Source organism: Alligator mississippiensis, chromosome 2 (assembly GCF_030867095.1).
Source record: "Alligator mississippiensis isolate rAllMis1 chromosome 2, rAllMis1, whole genome shotgun sequence".
In the NCBI taxonomy this organism is placed as follows: domain Eukaryota; kingdom Metazoa; phylum Chordata; order Crocodylia; family Alligatoridae; genus Alligator; species Alligator mississippiensis.
This window is the reverse complement of record NC_081825.1, coordinates 236513711-236532975: the sequence shown is the minus strand read 5'-3', so window position 1 is coordinate 236532975 and position 19265 is coordinate 236513711. Positions and strand designations below refer to the sequence as shown.

The 19265-nt window shown below is 49.6% G+C and overlaps 1 protein-coding gene across 1 annotated transcript in view; it reads right to left on the bottom strand.

Annotated features, from left to right (window-relative positions):
* The window catches only part of DNAL1 (dynein axonemal light chain 1), a 29762-nt gene extending 20059 nt beyond the window's left edge, over positions 1-9703 (bottom strand). The window contains exons 1-2 of the mRNA XM_006272554.4: positions 9494-9703; positions 6935-6973 (exon numbers count right to left, since the gene is read on the bottom strand). Coding sequence (XP_006272616.1) covers positions 6935-6973; positions 9494-9496 — 42 coding nt within the window. The 5' untranslated portion in view covers positions 9497-9703. The remainder of the gene's footprint in view (positions 1-6934; positions 6974-9493) is intronic.
* Between the last annotated feature and the right edge of the window lie 9562 nt (positions 9704-19265).

The window sequence follows — 19265 nt, the reverse complement described above, 5'->3', positions numbered from 1 at the left end:
GTGTGCACTCAATCACATCTTCCAAATCATAATAGCAGATATTTTAAACAGTACCAGACCTAGGGCAGACCTGTGGAACCCCAATTAATACTTCTTTCCAATTAGACAGAGAGCCATGAATGACTGCAGTTTTAAGCACAAAGATCCAACTAATCAGATATCCACTTCACAATACTTCCATCTAGCTTACTAATGAAAATGTTGTGGGAAACAGTGTCAAGAGCTTTACCAAAGTCGAGGTACATTACATCCACTGCTCTCCCTCATCTACAAAGCCTGTCACCTTGTAGAAGGAAAGCAGGCTGATGAGATATGACTTGTTCTTGATAACTCTATATTGGCTGTTCCTGAACATCTTATTATTCTCTAAGTGTTAAGAAATAGATTCCTTGATGACATGCTGTCACAGATTTCCCCAGAGGTGCACATGGTTGGATTCAACAAGCTTGTATAGTCTCGTTAAGTACCCCCTGAAGCCAGCCCAGGTATAGCTTCCACACTGTAAGTCAAGACTCAGCAATTTGGCTCCCAATACACTGGTTATCCATGCCTCTTCAGAGATCTACCTTCTGGCTTAGCTCCTGGAGAGAGTTGTTACCTTTTCAAGGGGAGAGGGTGCACCCAAAGTCACGTGCAGTGAAGCAGGCAGCTCATCTCAAACAAAACCATTATTTAACAGGAACACAGCAGGCAGAGTCCTCAGGTCTGAAAACCCCTGGCTAACTCACAGGTAGTCTCTGCCAGGAAAAACAGCCCCAGCTATTCTCTCTCAGGGCTCTCAGGCTTCTTTCTCTTGTCTTTGGATGTCTCTGTTTTTGAAGACCAGTCTCTTTGCACAATTCTCCTCTCAAGTGCCTTCTTGACACCAAAAAATAGCAGGGAGTCTCTTCCGGTGCTTAGCCAGAATCCAGTTGGTATGTCAATATAGACAAATTAGCTCTTTATTGCTTGACGGCACACTATTCGCTACTAGATCACTTAGGCTGATCCTGCCAAGTGATCTGGTTTCAAATAAAATTAACCCCTTTTTTCACCATGTACAAGCTAGTCAGGGAAACTGAGGCATGAAAAATTATTAAACTATGAACACAACAAACCCAGAAATATTGCAACAAAACCAAAGTCTGTCACATATGCTCCATAATTTTTCTGGGTACTGAGGTTCAACAGGCTGGTCTGTAATTCCCTGGACCCTCCTCCTTCTATTTCTTAAAGATGGGCACTGTATTTGCCTTTTTCCAATATCTTAGGACCTTGCCTGACCTTCATGAGGTCTCAGAGAGAATAGCCTAAGTGATTCTCAACTGGGGTGTTGTGAGATCTCATCAGGGATGCTGTGATACAGAGGCTGCTGTGGCAGCAGCCAGGTAGAACTGCCCCATACCCAGGGATGCATCATGCATGCATTCCTGCTGCAATGCGGTTCTCTGATAACCCTAAAACAGGCAGATTTGGCTTGGTACATAGTATGCTTCCTGGTCTGGCTCTCCTTGTGTACCTCCTAGAAACAGCAGCCAAAAGCACAGTTCCAATCAAGTGCCTCTGTTTCTGGGAAGAGGGTGGGGAAGGGGCAGGACAGCCCAAGCCAGCTCTATCTGTTTTAGGGTTAGCAGAGAGCCCTAGTGCAAGAAGACTGTGTACGTGGTACAGCCCTTTTTAGGCTGACTGCAGCAGACATGCAGGGCAGTTTTACCTGGAGGCAGCAGTAGCCAGTTGAGAAGCAGAGGGGTTGCCTTTTATAAGCCTTGCTAGCTGCATCTGAATTCATGCTTTGGTCTTCCTGATTTTCCCCCTCCACGCCTATAGGATTCTCTTATACTCACTCCTAGTAATATAGCACATTTACTCCACAGATTTAAAAAAAAGTCAAACGATGAGCTGTAAGTAGTGTCTGGCCCTTTGGAGTCATAGTTTATTTAGGTACTAAGCCAACGTTTGAAAGTAGTATCCTCTTGTGCAGATACAGAGGAACGGTTTTCTTCATTTCAGTTTATTCAGCTAGTTCAGTTCAATGATTAGTTCATTCATAGTTGAGAGACCAACTGGGAAATAAAAAAGACAAGAAACCTTATTTTTTTCTTCATAACTTATCCAAATTAAAATGAGGTGCACGAGGATGGCTATTAGAGCTAGAACTAAGAGGAACCACATGATGATGAGAAACAATCAGTTCAATTCACTAAAAATAACCGGTTTTTGCTTAATAAAAATCAGTTCTAAATGAAAAACATTTTTCCTTTATATTTAGTATATTTAAATTTGTTTTAGTTAACTTGTGCGGGCCGGGAACGATCCGAGGCCCTTTTGTGCACCGCGGGCTGTGGCCAGCAGCCCAGACACACCGGGTCGGGGAAGGCAGGCGGCGCGCTAGAATTAGGCACGGACGCTTAATGGTTGTTTAAGATTATTTACTTACACCGAAGATGGTCGCGGTGTAGGCTGGAACGTTTCCAGGAATACCTCGCATAAATCCTAGTTTCAGGACTCTGAAAGAACTCTGATTCACTCACACGAAGTTTTCGAGGCTCCGTGGAACTTTTGCGCGCAGGGAAGGGTACGTCGAGGGATCGTTCGGCGACGGGGAGAAGAATCGATAGGTGATCAGTCTATCGATCAGCTAGCCACAAGTCAAATCTCCTTAGAGGCACTTTGCAGCATGCTCAAAGTTCTCCGACTTGGGTGGAAACCACTCAAGCCTCTTGTACGGCCAGCAAGCCAATCGCTAGCCGCCACAGGAATAATTTAGAACTGACCAATAGTGGGGCACAAATTTAAATACAAATGGCGGGAACTCCTTGCAACGTGCATTTCTGTGCTGCAACGAAGAAATGCACCCTGCAAAGAAAGCTACAAACGGCGGGAAAATAATTTAGCAGTGCCGAAGCACACACAAAAATCACACCCTTGGGTTGTGACGTCCCCCCTTGCTGAAGGCATAGCTAAATTATGCTGCACGCTCGTCACTCGAGTAATCAAGAGCTCTTATCACGGGTCGTCGAACAAAATGGGTAAACACAAAATCCACTAACATAAGAAGTTCGTCCTCTAGGGATCGAACCAAATAATAACCAACACAAATACATATACACATAATCAGATTCATAACAAAAAACTGCACGATCAGGGCTTCAGTGGGCGTCATGGCGAAGTCGCGTGTCAGGCCCTCACTTCTTTCAATGATGTTATCCTTCTTGGGGCTTTCCTTCACCATGCACTTTGAATTCTGGATCTGTAAACAAAAACTCTCAAAAAATAAGTTAACGTATAACAAAATATTTACAAAATTTCCATACAACAAGGCGGTTAGTCAAGCTCAAACTCCATAGACATGAGTTCTAGCCATAAGACTATAGCCTCGTCAGACTCCATTTCAGATTCTTTGTACAGCTCCTGTAACTCTGTCCAAGCACGAATGCGACTGGTGGCGGCATCTTGTGCATCAGTCACTGGGTTGATCATTGTTTCAGGACGAGCTGCTCTTTCGGGAGTCAATGTTGTTACAGGCTGGACTACTGCTGCGGGAGTCATTGCTGTTGTTATTGCTTCAGGCAGGAGAGGCAGGTGCACTCCTCCGCTCGATTCTCCCTTTTGTCGGCAGGAAGGCGTGGTCGTCAGAAACGGCGCTGCGTCGATGGGCGGGGTCGCTGGGAACGACACTGCGTTGGTGGGCAGAGTCGCTGACCGAACTCTCGCGGGTTCCTTCGAAGCTCCACCCTTCTCTTCCGGTTCTTCCACGCGGTCTCCCTCTTGCTCGGTGCCATCTTGGACCGGTGCTTCAGGATCCTTTTTCTCAGCCACTTCTCTGACCGCTCGAACAGCCATACGCAGCTGGGCTTTCAAACTTAAATTCTTATTCATTAAATCAGTTATAGTACGAAAAGTTGCAGTTAACACTCCCCCCTTGTCATATTGTGGGGCCACCTTCTCATCTGCAGCGCGTTCCTCTGTCTCCAGATCTTCGCGGAGCTCGGATGGAAGCTCGCGACCCCTCAATCTAGACGCCACCATGAAGGGGGAGAACCGACCGATTGGCACCGGTTCTTCACTCTCCCGAGCGTATCTTAGGCAACGGGCACGCTCCTGGGTGAGGGTCGGGTTCACTTAGCCCGCCGGGTTGACTCTGGCGAGGGACACAGTGTCGAGGGGCCTGAACAGGACCCGCTCATCGCTCATCATACACCCGAATGCCGCGGAGTGAAAATACACTTCCCTCTCTCTCGGGGCTCCATCTTTGGAAGCTCCCTCTTCTCCCTTCAGCGAAAGACATCCACTGATAAATCTCTCACCCGTTCTGCCCGCCTGGTGGTAAGCGATATGCGCCTCCAGTTCCATGAAATTTTCTACTTGGCGTTTTCCACTGTGCCAAGGGCAGTTCTTAACTAATTCTAGCTCCAGCGTGCCTTCTCCTAATCCCATCCTCGTCACCACGTGCGGGCCGGGAACGATCCGAGGCCCTTTTGTACAGCGCGGGCTGTGGCCAGCAGCCCGGACACGCCGGGCCGGGGAAGGCAGGCGGCGCGCTAGAATTAGGCACGGACGCTTAATGGTTGTTTAAGATTATTTATTTACACCGAAGATGGTCGCGGTGTAGGCTGGAACGTTTCCAGGAATATTTCGCATAAATCCTAGTTTAAGGACTCTGAAAGAACTCTGATTCGCTCACACAAATTTTTCAAGGCTCTGTGGAACTTTTGCGCGCAGGGAAGGGTACGTCGAGGGATCGTTCGGCGACGGGGAGAAGAATTGATAGGTGATCAGTCTATCGATCAGCTAGCCGCAAGTCAAATCTCCTTAGAGGCACTTTGCAGCGTGCTCAAAGTTCTCCGACTTGGGCGGAAACCACTCAAGCCTCTTGTACGGCCAGCAAGCCAATTGCTAGCCGCCACATAGGAATAATTTAGAACTGACCAATAGTGGGGCACAAATTTAAATACAAACGGCGGGAACTCCTTGCAATGTGCATTTCTGTGCTGCAACGAAGAAATGCACCCTGCAAAGAAAGCTACAAACGGCGGGAAAATAATTTAGCAGTGCCGAAGCACACACAAACAAAAAATCACACCCTTGGGTTGTGACATAACTAACCAATAACAATTTAAAAATCCCATTTGTGCATTGTAATTGAATTCTAATTTCAGTCCAAATTTAGCTTTCTACAAATCATCCGGAGGAAAAAATAAATCTAGAAAATTAGAGATGTGTCATTTACCATTTTCTAACATATTATAAAAATTAAACAATTATTTGGAGTTCTAATTTTAAATTTTAATTAACTAAATATGAATAGCTTTAGTACAGCCTTCTGCTAGGTAAAAGGAAGTACCATCTTGTACCAAATAATGAGAATCAATTTCTCTTTAGGAAAACAACAACAAGCACAGATACAAAACAATTCAATTAAAGCTTCCTGTTAGAAGAGTTACATCACTTAGATTTGAATCAATCCGCTTTTAAAGTACAATTAATAGAAGTAAATTCTAATACAGGACAAACAGTAGGTTGGAATGCAGTCAAGACTTGAGATCAAGTTCCACTGCCTGCCTCAGAGACATAGGTGGGGTATAGGGAGGAGGGTAATTAAAAAGGAACATCCTGAACTCAAAGCCTTCTCAATGCTCCTTCCTTAACACTGATCAAACCTTTTGATACATTTCTGTTACCTCTGATCAACTTAAAAAAAAATGTTAGGGCACAAGAGTGGAAAGAGTCAGAATCTTATTTAATTCAAATTACTAGAAGTAGTACACTCTGTAAGATTTTGCATTTTTCTCCCACTGTGATGCCAGGAGTGAAGTTTTCATAACCTTAGACTGAAAGAAACACAGAGCATTAAGCAATACCGAAACTAAGAAGTAAGAATCTACTCCCCTGTAATTGAGGATCATGCAGATTTACAGTACTCTTGTGTTCAACCTGCACACTCCACACCAAGCCCAGAATGTTCTAGAAACAAACCACTGTAAATAGCTGCTCTAGCAAAAGATATGAATTCGAATGTACCAGTATGTAGGCTGGGGGATGGGGGTGGGGATGGAGTGTGTGTTGTTGGGTGGAGGAGGAAGAATGGAAGGGGGAATGACACACATGTCCTGATCTAAAGCACGTTGAGATCAGTGGAAAACTCTTTGGGATTTCAGTGGGAAGTAAAGTATTTCACCTTACTGTTTGATGATCTCCAAAAAACCCAGAACCTTCTATAGCTTCCAGACTTAATTTGGAGGCTCTGAGTCCTTAAAGGCATCCCAAAAAACAAGGATCTGTATTGACAGTGTACTTGAAGAACAGTAAAAAAAAAAACAAAACAACCACCTTGCTGTTAAGATAAACAAGAACTGCATCACAGACAATATAATGGACCCTTAGCCTGGGAAATATCACCTGCGAGTATTACATCTAAGAATCATTTTTAACCTTCAGAGTATTTAATTCTGAACTGGCTTTTAATAAAGTTATTGTGGGGATTTTTGCTTTATTCCACCCTTAGAATGATTTCCTAATTCCACTGTATCTAATGGCAAACCCCCACTGAGGGTCAGGATTTCCTACTTGGTTATTTTGTGCTAGGGACAAATTCTGATTAGATGATCAAGAGTGAATGGTGTGTAAACCAAGGACAAAAACTGGAAAACATTCTGCAGCACAAATCTTGCAGCTCCGGATCTTACTTCAACATACAATTTGGCAGTGTTAGACAAGAGGCCAAAATGGGATGGGTCTTTGATGATCAGAGGAATTTAACAAGAAGAGAGCTCAGGAGTTCAAATGCCTTTTCATATTCATAAAAGAATGTTACTTCCTTAATCTTATTTGGTGGCTGGTGCTTCAGTGTTATTGTAGTGAACTTGCCAAACTGCACAAAGCCACTCTAGCTGCAACTAAGATCTGTGCCACTGAGTACCACAAACACTCCCACACACACTGTTCTTGTACTTACCCATCTGGCTAGAGCTTCCTTGATAGTTGTTGCTTTTGCCTTGAAAAGAAAAGAAAAAGAATCTTTAGTGTATTCTTTTTAAATAGTTTATCTTCCTATAGCCAATTTTAAGAAGCCAGAATAAAGAACCACCATTCAAAATCTGCTCTTAATTTTATTCATTCACTCAGTGGGTCAGTCAACAAGAAGTTCAGAAGTGGTGCAGTTGCTTTTGTTATATGCAGATGCATATCCCACACAGACAAGCACATCAGAATCTTGTCTATTCTCTCTGTAGATGTGGGTAATCCAAGACACTGAACACTACATCAAATTCTCTGTACATGATATAACTCCTCTGAATTCAGTGAAAGTTTTCTTAGTGATGAATTTGGTTTAATGCTCTTAGCAAAGCACACTGTCTGTACCAGTGAATAATCACTGAGTTTTGTATCTGGAAGGCTACCATTTTATCCTTTTATAGACTAGGCCTTTCTGAGATGCACTGACGAGAACTTTACCCATGTTGCAAAGGACCAGAAGTAGGTTATGGAATTTTCTTATTTTAGCTGAATTTCTCCATAAACATTTGTAAGTCTGAACCCTTTACGTTACTAAAAGACATACAGAAAAATCTGAAAGCTACTATATAGGTCTTTTAATGAGCTATCCTACAGTAACAACAGAATTTTGTCTCACCAAAAATATCACCACCAAATTAGAAACCATGAGATTCTCAATGTACCTTCAACCCAATGTTAAGGAAGAGACAGAAACATGTAGAATGCTCAAGAGTTTAACAAATTCTGATTTTAATACGCATACCAATGAAGGAACAATATTCCTGAGTCAAGAATCTGTCACAGAAAACAGCCTGTCATTTTCCTCCTTTCTTTAAACTCAGGCTCGAACATCTCTGCTTATCTCATGAGTGGCAGTACAGTACAGTGAGAGAGGGGGTCTCTCAGGTAACCAGGTCCCAAATGGTAGGCACATACATGCCTTCAGTTGAGGGTCCAGATATAATTGAAGTATAGACAGAAGATTATTCACCGTCCCCTGAAGATTTACATGTCTAACTAGGGAGCATAGCTCAGAGTTTCTTGGCGTTGACTTGAATTTACCCCAAAGAACAGCCCCAACAGCCACACCCAAACCAGCGCAGCTGTACAGTATGTGGCACCACAGATGCATGCTGCACATGCAGGTGTTTTCTGTGCTGCAAGGGAGCAGCGCAAGGGGTTTTTTTTGACCCATGGATATCCATGGGTCAAAAAACCTGCACAAAAAAAAAAAAAGGAGCAGCACACACAGGAACAGCGTGAGCTGGTCAAAACCAGAGCCTGGCCAGCCAGAGCCATACTCCGGCTGTCAGCCAGGCTCCGAGCGGCAGGATTGCCACTGCTGCAGCCCCAGGAGCCCCCCAGGACCCCAGGTAATGTTGCTGGGGCCAGCCCAGTGCTGACCTGAGCCTCCCCTACCCCACCCAAGGTAACCTGCCGCACACCAGAGGGCACGTGGCACAGGCATTCCCAGGGGACAACTAGTGGTAGCACAAGGTATCCCACTGCTACTTGTCCCCGGGGAACCCAATGTCCATGCTCATGTGGACGCAGCCAATACATCTTCTCTTCCTGCCACTGGAGAGCTTCACCCATCTGAGACATGGTGCACAACTGACCTCGCTGTAAATCTGACATGAACAAGCCCATTTCTGAGACTAACTTCACCTGGGAACGAACAATTTTCCTACAGTGACTCCCAACATCAGTAGAAGTACACCAAGGCTGTCTTCTCTCACCATGCTTATTTAATCTATACCTAGAACCTGGGCCATCCCTGGGGTGGGGCAACCTCGCCAACCCCTCTCCTACCCCTACCCCTGCCACATCTGGGCCCCGCACAGGCTGATTTGCCATCCTGCAGGGGGCTGTGGACGGACCAAGATGAGGAAGACCTAGGACATGCTGGACCACCAGCATCAAAGACCAGAGGGGATTAACACTGGCAGATTGTACAAGAATGGGGGACAGTTATTGCTACACCAAAGGTGCCCAATGGTCCGTGCGGCCTCAGGACCAACCTGAGTCGCCTCGACTGAGGTTCAAGGCAGGCCGAGTCACCCGAATCCTACGCTACCGATTATGCCAAGCCACCGAGGGCTAAAAACATCCCGCCGAACAGCTGCGTTTGCAGGGACACTGACAACTATCAACGAAGGCGTGGAAACAACCCCCCCGCAGAAACACCCGCTCTGCCCCGGGCGGGGTGACCCGCAACTCAGCCACGTCGGCAGCGTCCACGCGTGGTACCGCGGGCCCGAGGGGCTGCCCCAAGTGTCTGCTGCCGGCCCAGGCCCAGCACGGCCCCGCCGGCGCTCCTGGGGCCGCCCCGCCTGGGGCAGCGGCCGCCCGGCCAAGCCGAGCCGGGGAGAGGCCCCGCGCCCCGGGGCCGGCCGGCCGAGCTTCCAGCCACCTCAGGCTCGGAGCACCCCGGCCGGACTCGAGGCGCCCCCAGCCCCGGCCCCGGCCCCGGCCCCGGCCCCGGCCCCAGCCGGGCCCCGCGCGCCGCCTCCCTCACCATTCCGGTTGCTACTGTCACCCAGGCGGTTGCTAGGGCACGCTCGGCTTCTGCGCATGCTCCGCCAGCGCCAGGGCGGACTGCGGCCGCAGCACCTGGGGAGCATCGAAGTGCGCGGCCAACTAGAGTGCCCTGCCGGAAATCACGTGAGCGGAAATATCCCCCTTCCCTCCCTGTGCGCCTGGCTAGGCGTAGCCCTCCCGCTCTCGATAGTTGCTGGGCGGTGGCAGGCCTGCGTGTGGCGTCATGGGGGGGGGCTCCTCAGGGGGTGGGGCTTCTCAGCCAGGCGGGGGGAAGGAGTCAGGGTTGGTCCTGTCTGGGTGATCCCGGCTTCTCTGCAAGGAGGGGGAAGTCCTGGAATAGGCACATTGGGTTTTACACCCCTTACAGAAGCGCCTGGGGTGTTGCTTCTGCTGCCATGAGGGGCCCTGAGTCGGGAGAGGTGGAGGAGCAGTGCCCTTCGTGGGGCAGCCCCTCTGGCAATGGTTTCCAGAGGATGCCTGGAGAAGCTTTGGGGGTCCCCTCCCAGCAGCTGTTCTCAACCTCTTTGGAGTCAGGCCCCACCTCCCTAACTGTCTGCAATGTAGCGAGGCCCCGACTGAGAATCACTGTTGTAGGGCCTCAAAAACTCCTTATTCCAGCCGTGCCCAACCTTTTTACCGTGTGGGCCAGATGGGCAGTTTTCTGTCCGTCCCCAAGCCAGACTGGGCTGCTGGGCTTCATCTCACACATGGTGCTGTTGTGGCAGGGCCCCAATCTGGCCATGGAGGGTTGTGCACAGCCTGACCCTGATCTGTCTGCCTGGGAGGGGGCAGGGGAGAGAGGCTTGGTCCTGAGCTGGGGAGGAGGGAAGGCAGAGTGGCCCTGATTGAGACGTGTGGGGGTAGGAGCAAAGCATTGAGGCCCTGATCTGGTTGGAGGGGGGGAGCAGCCTGGCCTGATTTGGGGGGGTGTCTGGCCAAGATCCTGTTGCACAACAGTGACTAAGGTGGGGCTGGATCCTGCTGCACGGAGCTTCCACCGCTCCCCTGTTGCCAAATTTTCCAACCCATGAGGATCCAGATGCCATGGATCCATAGGCTGAATTTTGCCTGCGGGCCTGTTAAATTATGAAATGGGATTCAGGACTAGTGTATAAAGAATTAACATGACAACTCATTTGATAAATGACAGAAAGCCTTTATTTACTACAACTATTCACTGTTAAATGAGCCTAAAGCAAAGCAAAGTCCAGTATGTTTAGCTGTAAAAGTGATAGTATCTCACCAATAAAGGCAAAAAGGCAGTCACAGTCTCATCAGCTTCTCAAGATGTGCATCTGTTCACCAGAAGATCAGCTGGGTCCAGTAGCTGTTTTTGTCAGAATTATTTCACATTCTTAAAGTGCACCCTGTTAACTGCTTCATTCCCCTTTTACACCCTTTAGCCCAACATCTTCAAAGCCTTTTTGTAGCTGTGTAAATCAAGAGAGAAACACAAGCAACATTTAAGAGGAAAATCCTGTTAGTCAAACTGTTCATTATTGGTTATCAGAAAGTCCCAATTTTCATTGAATTACCTTCCTCAGTAACAGGAGGTTATCGATTTGTACTGAGTTGGAATATATCAAGAAAGTGCTTATCAACCAGGAAAAACACAAAGGTTTTTAGGAGTTGTCCTTGGAAGATCAAGGGAACCACTGAGGCAAAACAAAAGTAAATCAGGAAGAAACACCTATCAAAACCCATATGGAGAATGTTTCTTCCTGCACATAAACACAAGTTAATTGGAAAGAACTATTTACTATACTAAATAATCGAGGATAGACATTTTACACAGTTACATACCAAACACACAGAAGCCTGCCTAAAATCATCATAGATGCACTGTAAGTGATGCCTTATTATTTGTTTTCAGAAGGTCCAACTGCAAACACATCTTGTACTATGCAATTGTCATCAATATTTTTGTAGTTTAACTTTTGTGAGTAGGCCCAGATCAACTTAAGCTTCACAGTCATCATCAGGGCCAGTGGCTGAGCAACCCTGCCTTACTTAATAAGGAGTTTACTGGACTCTTTTAACACTGTCTTTCTCCCCTAACAGCACAAGGCAGCAACAGTACAGTTGTTGGCTCCTCTCCATGCTTGTTAAAAAAACAATAAACAACTTGTCCCCCTTTGACTGGTTTAATTTTTCTGTCCCTTAAGACATTTTCAGTTAGCTTCAATGGAATGACTCCATTAACTGAGACAGGAATGAGGCCTAGGTAGCAAAATAAAATAAAATAAAGTGCTGTTCTACTTTGTCCCTTTGTGAGAGACTCCTGTTGATATGAATAACATAAATGTTTATGTGTTGTGAGTGAAATAAAGGTAAAACACTGAATTAAATTAATTAAAATTGACTTGATTTGCCCTAGCTTATGTACCACGCAGGAAGTTGTGAACTCTTTTAAAAGGCCTGCTGTGTCTGAGTAGGAACAAGGCTGCCATCAGTGGCGAAGCATAGGGGATGCACAGGTGGGGCACGTGCACCCCCTGTGAGCATTGGTGCACCCCCTAACAGCAGTGTTCCCTGTTTAGGTGATGGGTAGGGGGGGCAGATGAGAGCACTGGTACCCCCCCTGAAAGCTCTGGCTGGGGAGTGGGGATGCCAGGACAAATGATCCCCATGGTTCCCCCCACAGCCGACTGCCCAGAGGGGGGGGGGTGTTCCCTTGCGGCGGATTGCACCAGCTGGAAGTGCCAGCAGCACGATCAGCTGCGGGGGGACCCCCACCTCCTAGTTGCTGAATGGCCACTGGGGGGGTAAGTGCCCCCCCCCCAGACTCAGGAGACACCAGTTGCCCATGGCTACCATAATAAACAAAGATTTATTTTTTCATGTAACAGCTGCTGCTGGATTTTCAGCAGGGCTAAGGATCCTTGCAAAGGCAGAGTGGGAAAGTTGAGAAAGTTGTTTTGCAAGAGCATATATGCATGTTTGTGACTGGCTCCTGAGGCAGGAGAGGGGAGGGAACTCAGGGGGGGTATAACTCAGCCAGGCACAGAGAAGGGAAGGAGCCCCAGGCCCACAGAGCTCAGGAAGGAGCCATCCTGCAGCCTGTGTGTGAAGTACACCTGGCCTTAGTGAAGGGGAAAAGGCAACCTGGTATCTTTTTTCCCTCTGTGAGGCAGAGGGACCTGTGTGTGGTAAGATACCACAGACAGCTGGAGCAGAGGAAAGCTTCTCCTCCCCATACAGGCTCTAGCAGAGAGCAGGACTTTCTGAAGCAGCAGCACCAGCCATGGTTATTGTGTTGTGGGTGTGAAGGAGAGCTGATGTTTGTTAACCCTGTGTGCTCCTTCTGAAATTCATTGGAGTCTTAAGGTTTAAGCTGGGGAGTTGTACTGAGGATGTCTTTGATTCAATTTGTATAGAGTGTTTTAGTTCATTGATACCTGCCTTTGAAAGTTAGATTATTGGTGTCCTGTTCTGCTATTAACCTCATTCCTATGTTGACTGTTTTGTACTCCAATGTGTGGGGAAACCACAAGAAAGCACTCCACGGAGAGGTGGCTCCAGCTTTAGGGACTGGGAGGTTGACTGAGACTGTTTGACACCCCAGGACCCTGAATTTGGACGTGGCTGCTGTTGCAAGGAAAACTAAATTCAGTCATGTCAAGTTGACCAAACTCCCAGAAGCTTTTTTGAGATGATTCAGAATTGGTATTGATTGTGGCCTGAAGCTAACCCCAGTAAAATGCTGACTGCACATTTAGTACAGAACAATAGGACTATACAGTGGTGACCATTAGGACTAATTAAACGTAAGAACAGGAAACATAACAGGAAAATATACCAAGCGTGTAAGGATATGCTATTGTCTAACTTAGAATCTACCAGTTAAAATATTATAATCTCCTTAGCTAGCATTAATGACGATGATGTCACTAAAGGGTTAAATAGCCTAAGCAAGTGAAGTCAGTGTTCACTGTTCATTGTATGGATTTCTAAGGGAAGATCAAGTCTTTGGATGGGAGCAGCACAACCCAGGAAGCTTTCCCAGGGCGGCTGGCTGTAGGAAGTAACTCCTGCATAACAGCTCTAGACATACTGTGAAGCAGTGAAGAGTCACATTAATGTGCTCAGTCTTTGGTAACTGTCTGCTTATATTCTGGCAGTCCCAGGAAAGTTGACTCCTTGTATTCTGGCAACCCCAGCTGATTAATTGCTTTGTGCATAATAGATGTTTTGTAGTCAATAAAGCTTCTTACTGTTTGTCGGATGAGTGCCAGTGGTTAATCACAGAGTTCTCCTTGCCCACAAAGAAGTAGGGCTCAAATGAGTTTCAGCCCAACAGCCGCAGGTAGCACCACAGCTAGGGTTACGTTCAGATAAGCATAAAAATACTATGTGCTCTGTTCGCATACAACTGAATTCTTTCCTTAGGGTACTGGTTCTCAACCAGGGGTCTGTCACTGCTGCTGCTGCAGTCAGGTGAAAATGCATCTGCAGAGCCAGATTGGGAAGTGGCTGTGGCTGGGATGCCCACTGTTCCCTACACCCCCTTCTGGGTGGACCCCAAAAGCTCCCCCCAGAAACAGACATGAGATAGTTCCAGCTGCTCTGGATGCCTCCATTTATGGGAGATGTCATGTGAGATTGGACCAGGAAGGGCTGTGATGAGAACAGACGCTCCTGTGACAGTTGCTTCATGATCTGGCTCTGCAGGCACAGTTTGATTTGGCTGCAGCAATGGCAATGTTTGTGTTGTGGCACCCCTGAAAGGATCTCATGGCACCTCAGGATGCTGTAGCACCTGAGCTGAGAACCACTGCTGTGTGGTCTCAGTTGAGAACCGGGCTCAGGAGAGGAGTGTGCGCGCCTAGGGGCACTGAGTTCTATTATCCTAAACTTTACTTCATCTTTTCCAACCTTTTTCTATCCCACATCTGGCTTAAGCCTGACAATAGCTACTTCTCCCAGTCCCCTTATATGGCACTCCTCAAAGCAGAGCAGGTAATGCATGTGGCAGCACCTGCCCCTCACTTCCTCTTGGCCTCTCTGGCAGTGTGGGACCCAGCACAGCAGAGAGCATCACACCAATGATCCCACTGGGAATAGTGGGGGATGCTTCCTCCTGGGACTGTGCAGGGCAGCTCTTCTTGCTGGACTAAACCCTGGCTGGAGCTCCAGGGGTGAGCAGGGCATGGGTGGGGCGTGTGGCCAGTCTGGCTCATGGTGAGAGGACATTATCTCTCCAAGTCAGGCAGCAATACCCAGGCTTCAGCTGGAGAGCTCTTCCCTCAGCTCCAGTGGGAGTAGAGAGGGGACAAGCAGGGGACAGGATCCATGCAAGCTCCTCACTTTACCAGCACTGCCGTGAGGGGCAGGGTACTTCAGTAAGACTCACAGGGAAATGAGGAAGCCCTTGGTAAACCTGTCTGACTGCCTTGCTGAGTCAGCATAATGCTGAGCAGTCTTCCCTCGCCTGTCCCTGGACGGAGAGGCAGGCAAGGGTATCTTGCCCTTGCCTGGTCCCCCAGAAAGAGCAAAGGAGCTTCAGGTGAGCCCTCCTGGGAGTTTCTCCTAGTGTGAATGGAGAATCCCACAACCTCCAGGGGTGAACGTTCTGATGGGGTCTTTTGTAAATGCCCTTCTGAGTGAATCCACGTGCCAGGAGACCAGCAGTGTGCACTGCCCTGGTGGCATGGTAGGGAGCCAGGGCACCTCTTCTACTGGGCAGTGTTGCCCTCCCTCAGGCCAGACAGACCTGACCCTGGCCTGTGGTAGGGCAAGGGCCCTCCACTGTGCTGTTGTTCCTGAGAGGCCATCTGTAACATGTAGCCAGACCTGGCTGCTTTGGTGGGGTGAAGGTAAGAGGCAGGTGTGCTGGAGAGCCAGGCCCAAGCCAGGGTGCCTGAGCCAGGGCTGTGCGGTCCTACCAGCCCCTCAGTTTGCACTCCCAAGGAGATGGACCCTGCTGTGCTGACCAGCTCACACAACCCTGTGCCCCCAGCTCTGTGCCCTGCGCAGGCTCAGCAATGGAGAGGAGAACTGTCCTGCCACCAGGCGTGGGCCCTGAGGCCTGCCCTGCTCCTTGGCTGGCAGCTGCAGGTCCCATGACTGCCATGTGGCAGAATCTCCCCACCCCCCACCACAAGGCAACACTTGCCCAGTTCATGTCTCCCTGCAAGCTCGGCCCAGCTTATCCCAGTTTCCAGCTAACATGGAGCCTGCAGCTTCTGCCATCGCTGGCTCCTCCCAGGCTCAGCAGCTTGGCTGTCTCCTCCATGCTTTGCCATGGCAGCAAGCATTGCATATGGAGGCAGGTGGAAAAGAGCCATTTGGCACTATAGAGCTGTGAGAAGAGCCAGGCAAAGGGAGCCCTAGGGCCTCGGGCTGGCTCCCCAGTGGGGAGCAGGGGCAGCATCATAGCTTAGCTTCTTGCTGAGTGAACAGCGGAAATCAGTGCTTCCTTTCTGGCAGGATGCGCTCCAGGCCTAGTGGAATGAGGAGGCCATGGACTGCGAGTGGTGCCAGAAGGAAGAGGCGGCCATGTGGAAGAAGACCTGGCTGGAGCAGGCCACCCGGAAGTACAGCCTGACTGTGTGGAGCCAAGAGGATTATGTCAAGGTTGAGCAGAGCCTCAGGCAGTATGAGGTCTGCTCGGTGTCCCCCTCTGCAGAACTTCTTTTCACATTTTGAACCTTTGACCCCCATGTCACTCCTTTCTTGCTTTTGCTTTTGCTTTTGTTGTTTGGCCCTACAATGGGGCTATTAGTTAGCTATGTGGGCCTTAAGGCCCACGTTAATATGGAGAATATAGATAGGCAGGTAGCATGCGCTAGCAGTGCTGTGGGGGTCGTTCTACCTCCACTATCCATGCTTCAGCAGCTGTAGGGGATTGTGCTGCTCTTAGGCTGCTCTGCCCTGCAGTAGAGGTAGCACAGGGCAGGCCCATCGCACAGGCCACAGGGCCAAAGCTAGATGCTCACTCAGACCATGCTCAGGCCTTGGCTTCTGCTGGGACCCTGCCCCAAGAAGGACCCTTGCCAACCCATCTGGAGCATCAGGCTTGCCCTCTGCAGCTCTGGATGAACTTGAGGAGCATGAGCTGCTGTGAAGATGACTGGGCTTGATCAGATGTGTCTGCGGGAGAAGAGGCGTAGCAGCCCCTGGCAGGAAGGTTGTCGCCCTGCAAGCCTGCAGTCAGGGAGGACAGTCATTGCCTGTGCATGCGGCTGGGCTGGCACCTGTCAGCAGCCCTTGCATCTTCCTGAGAGTGCAGTAGGATCAGACTGAGGAGGAGCAGAAGCAGCCAGAGGAGAGGGTAGCCCAGCAGCTGAGGCACACAAATGAGGTGTAGCACCAGGCACACGAATGCCAGGTGCACGAGGTGCAGCACACATGCATAATCAAGTAACCATTTTCAAGAAGGGCAAGTGGTTGGAGGAGGAGGCTCACCAGCATAGTGAGTGCATCACCAAGCTCAAGAGGATGGAAGAGCTCAGGTGAGGGAGTGGGACCACATGGGTACTTGGAGTGTGCTGTCTCTCCCTTCCCTGCTCCTTCACCAGGTCCTGTGGCAGGCTGAGGCCCTGAGACTTGCAGAGTGGTGCTGGAGTAGGGCAGTGGGCTGGAGAGGGCAGAGCAACTGGAGCAGGGTTGTCTAGGCCAGTGATGGGAGCTGGTTAGAAGGGCTGGAGCTGTTCACTTTACTGTGTGCTGCCCTGAGCTTCCCTTCCTGCCCCTGCGCACTTCCCAGCTCACTGGGGGCTGGGTTTCCATGTGAGAGCAAAGCTGGAAGCCGAGTCCCTCCAGCTGGGCTCAGCCATTGCTTTCAGGCCATGCAAGCATCCCAGAGTGCAGGGTGTGTGTATGCAGATTTGCTGAGCAGGTGTGTGTGGGGGAACTCCTGCTGCCTGGAAGGGTTGTATGCACTTGTCCATGTCCCAGCCCCCAGGGGTCATGTCAAGGCCTAGGCCTGAGCATAGCTGCTGCCCCACAGTTCCCTGTGTCCCCCTGGCCAGGGCCTCTGGCTATAGCGCTGCAGCTCTGGCCAAGAGGAGATAGACCCTAGTGAGGGGCTGGGCACTGGCTGGATGGGCCCATGGACCAGACTTTCATGCTGCATGCAGCACGCAGTCCAGTCCAAGACCCACGGCAGTAGCGTGACAGGGCTCTGGGCCAAAGCCTCAACATCCCAGGCCTAGAGCTGTGCAGAGTCCCAGAGTTCTGGTGCCAGGCTGGAAACCCAGAGCCCTTGTGTTCCAGCCCACGCCAGGTTCAATGACTGAACCATTAGTGATACAGTTAATAAGCATGTAATTAAATTAGGACATATCCACTCTTGTTTTTGATTGGCAAAAATAACTCCTCCAAAACGACGCCAGTAAGGGTTGGGTGAACAGGCATGTAACAGGGCAAGGGCAGTCCTGTTCCTTTGATGGGACAAAGTTGCAAGGGCTGGGGAGAGTGGGGTCAGGGACAGGGCAAGAATAATTACTTAGTAGACACAGTTGGGAAGGGGAGGGCACCGGGTGAATGTTGATTGAGTAGGAGCCAGCAGCTAGTATTTAAGTCCATGGCAGGGGGGTTCTTTTGCCCCCTGGAGCACCCTTGAGGAGATTCAGTGGGGATGCCAGGAGCGGCAAACCCAGCGCTGGAACAGATTGCTGATAAGACCGGCTGACCGGGTAAAGGTAACCACGGCAACCAGCAAAGCAAGGAGGTGAGGGAGAGAGGAGAGACTTACTGGACAGGTCAGACCTTCTCCGGCCAAGAGAAGGTCCCGCTGGTACCTGTGAGATAGAGAAAAGAGAGCGAGACTGGAGTCGAGCTGACTGACTCAGGGGAGTGGGCTGCATGGTTTCGGAGGGCGAAAGGAAGAGAACAGCTGGGGTTCTCCACAACCTGCAGGGAATTCACTAATAAACCTTTCTTTTATCCCACTTCTGGGGTGATTTACTACACCCTCTCTCGCTGGGGAATTAATTTCTTATTCTTCCATCATTCCAAAGCGTGGCAGGCGAGCCCAAGGGAGAGGGATTGAATTATTCACCCCCACACGACCACAAAGCACAACAGTTGATCAAAGTGTTGTTTGTCAACTGTAACTGTCCACAGTTACACAACTGCTGACTTGTTAGTATCAGAACAGAACAAATCCCTCTGGGGAGGCTGTGGGGATGAACAGGTCCAAATCCTCAGGGCGATCTGGTAGGTGATGTGAACAGCTCGTTCCCCCCTGAACCCCCTCCCAAGACTGAAAGAGCAGAGTTCTCCCAAAGGGAGTCATGATACCGGTTGCTCTTTCCAGGACCCAGGGCTGCTTCTCTGTGAAGCAAAAGCAGGAGCTCCAGTGCTGGGCCCCAGGACAGCAGAGAGTTGCAAGAGCCCTTTCTGCTTCTCTGTGGCCTGCTGGGGAGTTGCTCATCGGGGGAGACTGCGCCCCAGACCAGCTTCTGCTAAACCAGGGGTGTCCAACCTTTTCGAATGTGGGGCTGGATCATGAACTTTTTATCACCCAGTGGGCCAGCAGGAGCGGGCACTCACGTGGCCTGTCCAGTCGCAGGGGTCAAGGGGTGCTGCCTGACCCTGCCGTGTCCTCCCTGCCACCTGGGTGGCCTCGAGGATGCTCCCACACCTGCACACCTGGGCTCAGTAGCCAGGGGGACATGTGGGGACTCTACAGGGGGGTGTGGGATGTGCAGGGACACCCCCCTGCTCCCTCTCCCCTGGGGCAGCCCGAGCCCAAGCAGCAGGGGTCCCTCCGTCCCTGGGGCCCGCAACTCACCACCCCCAGT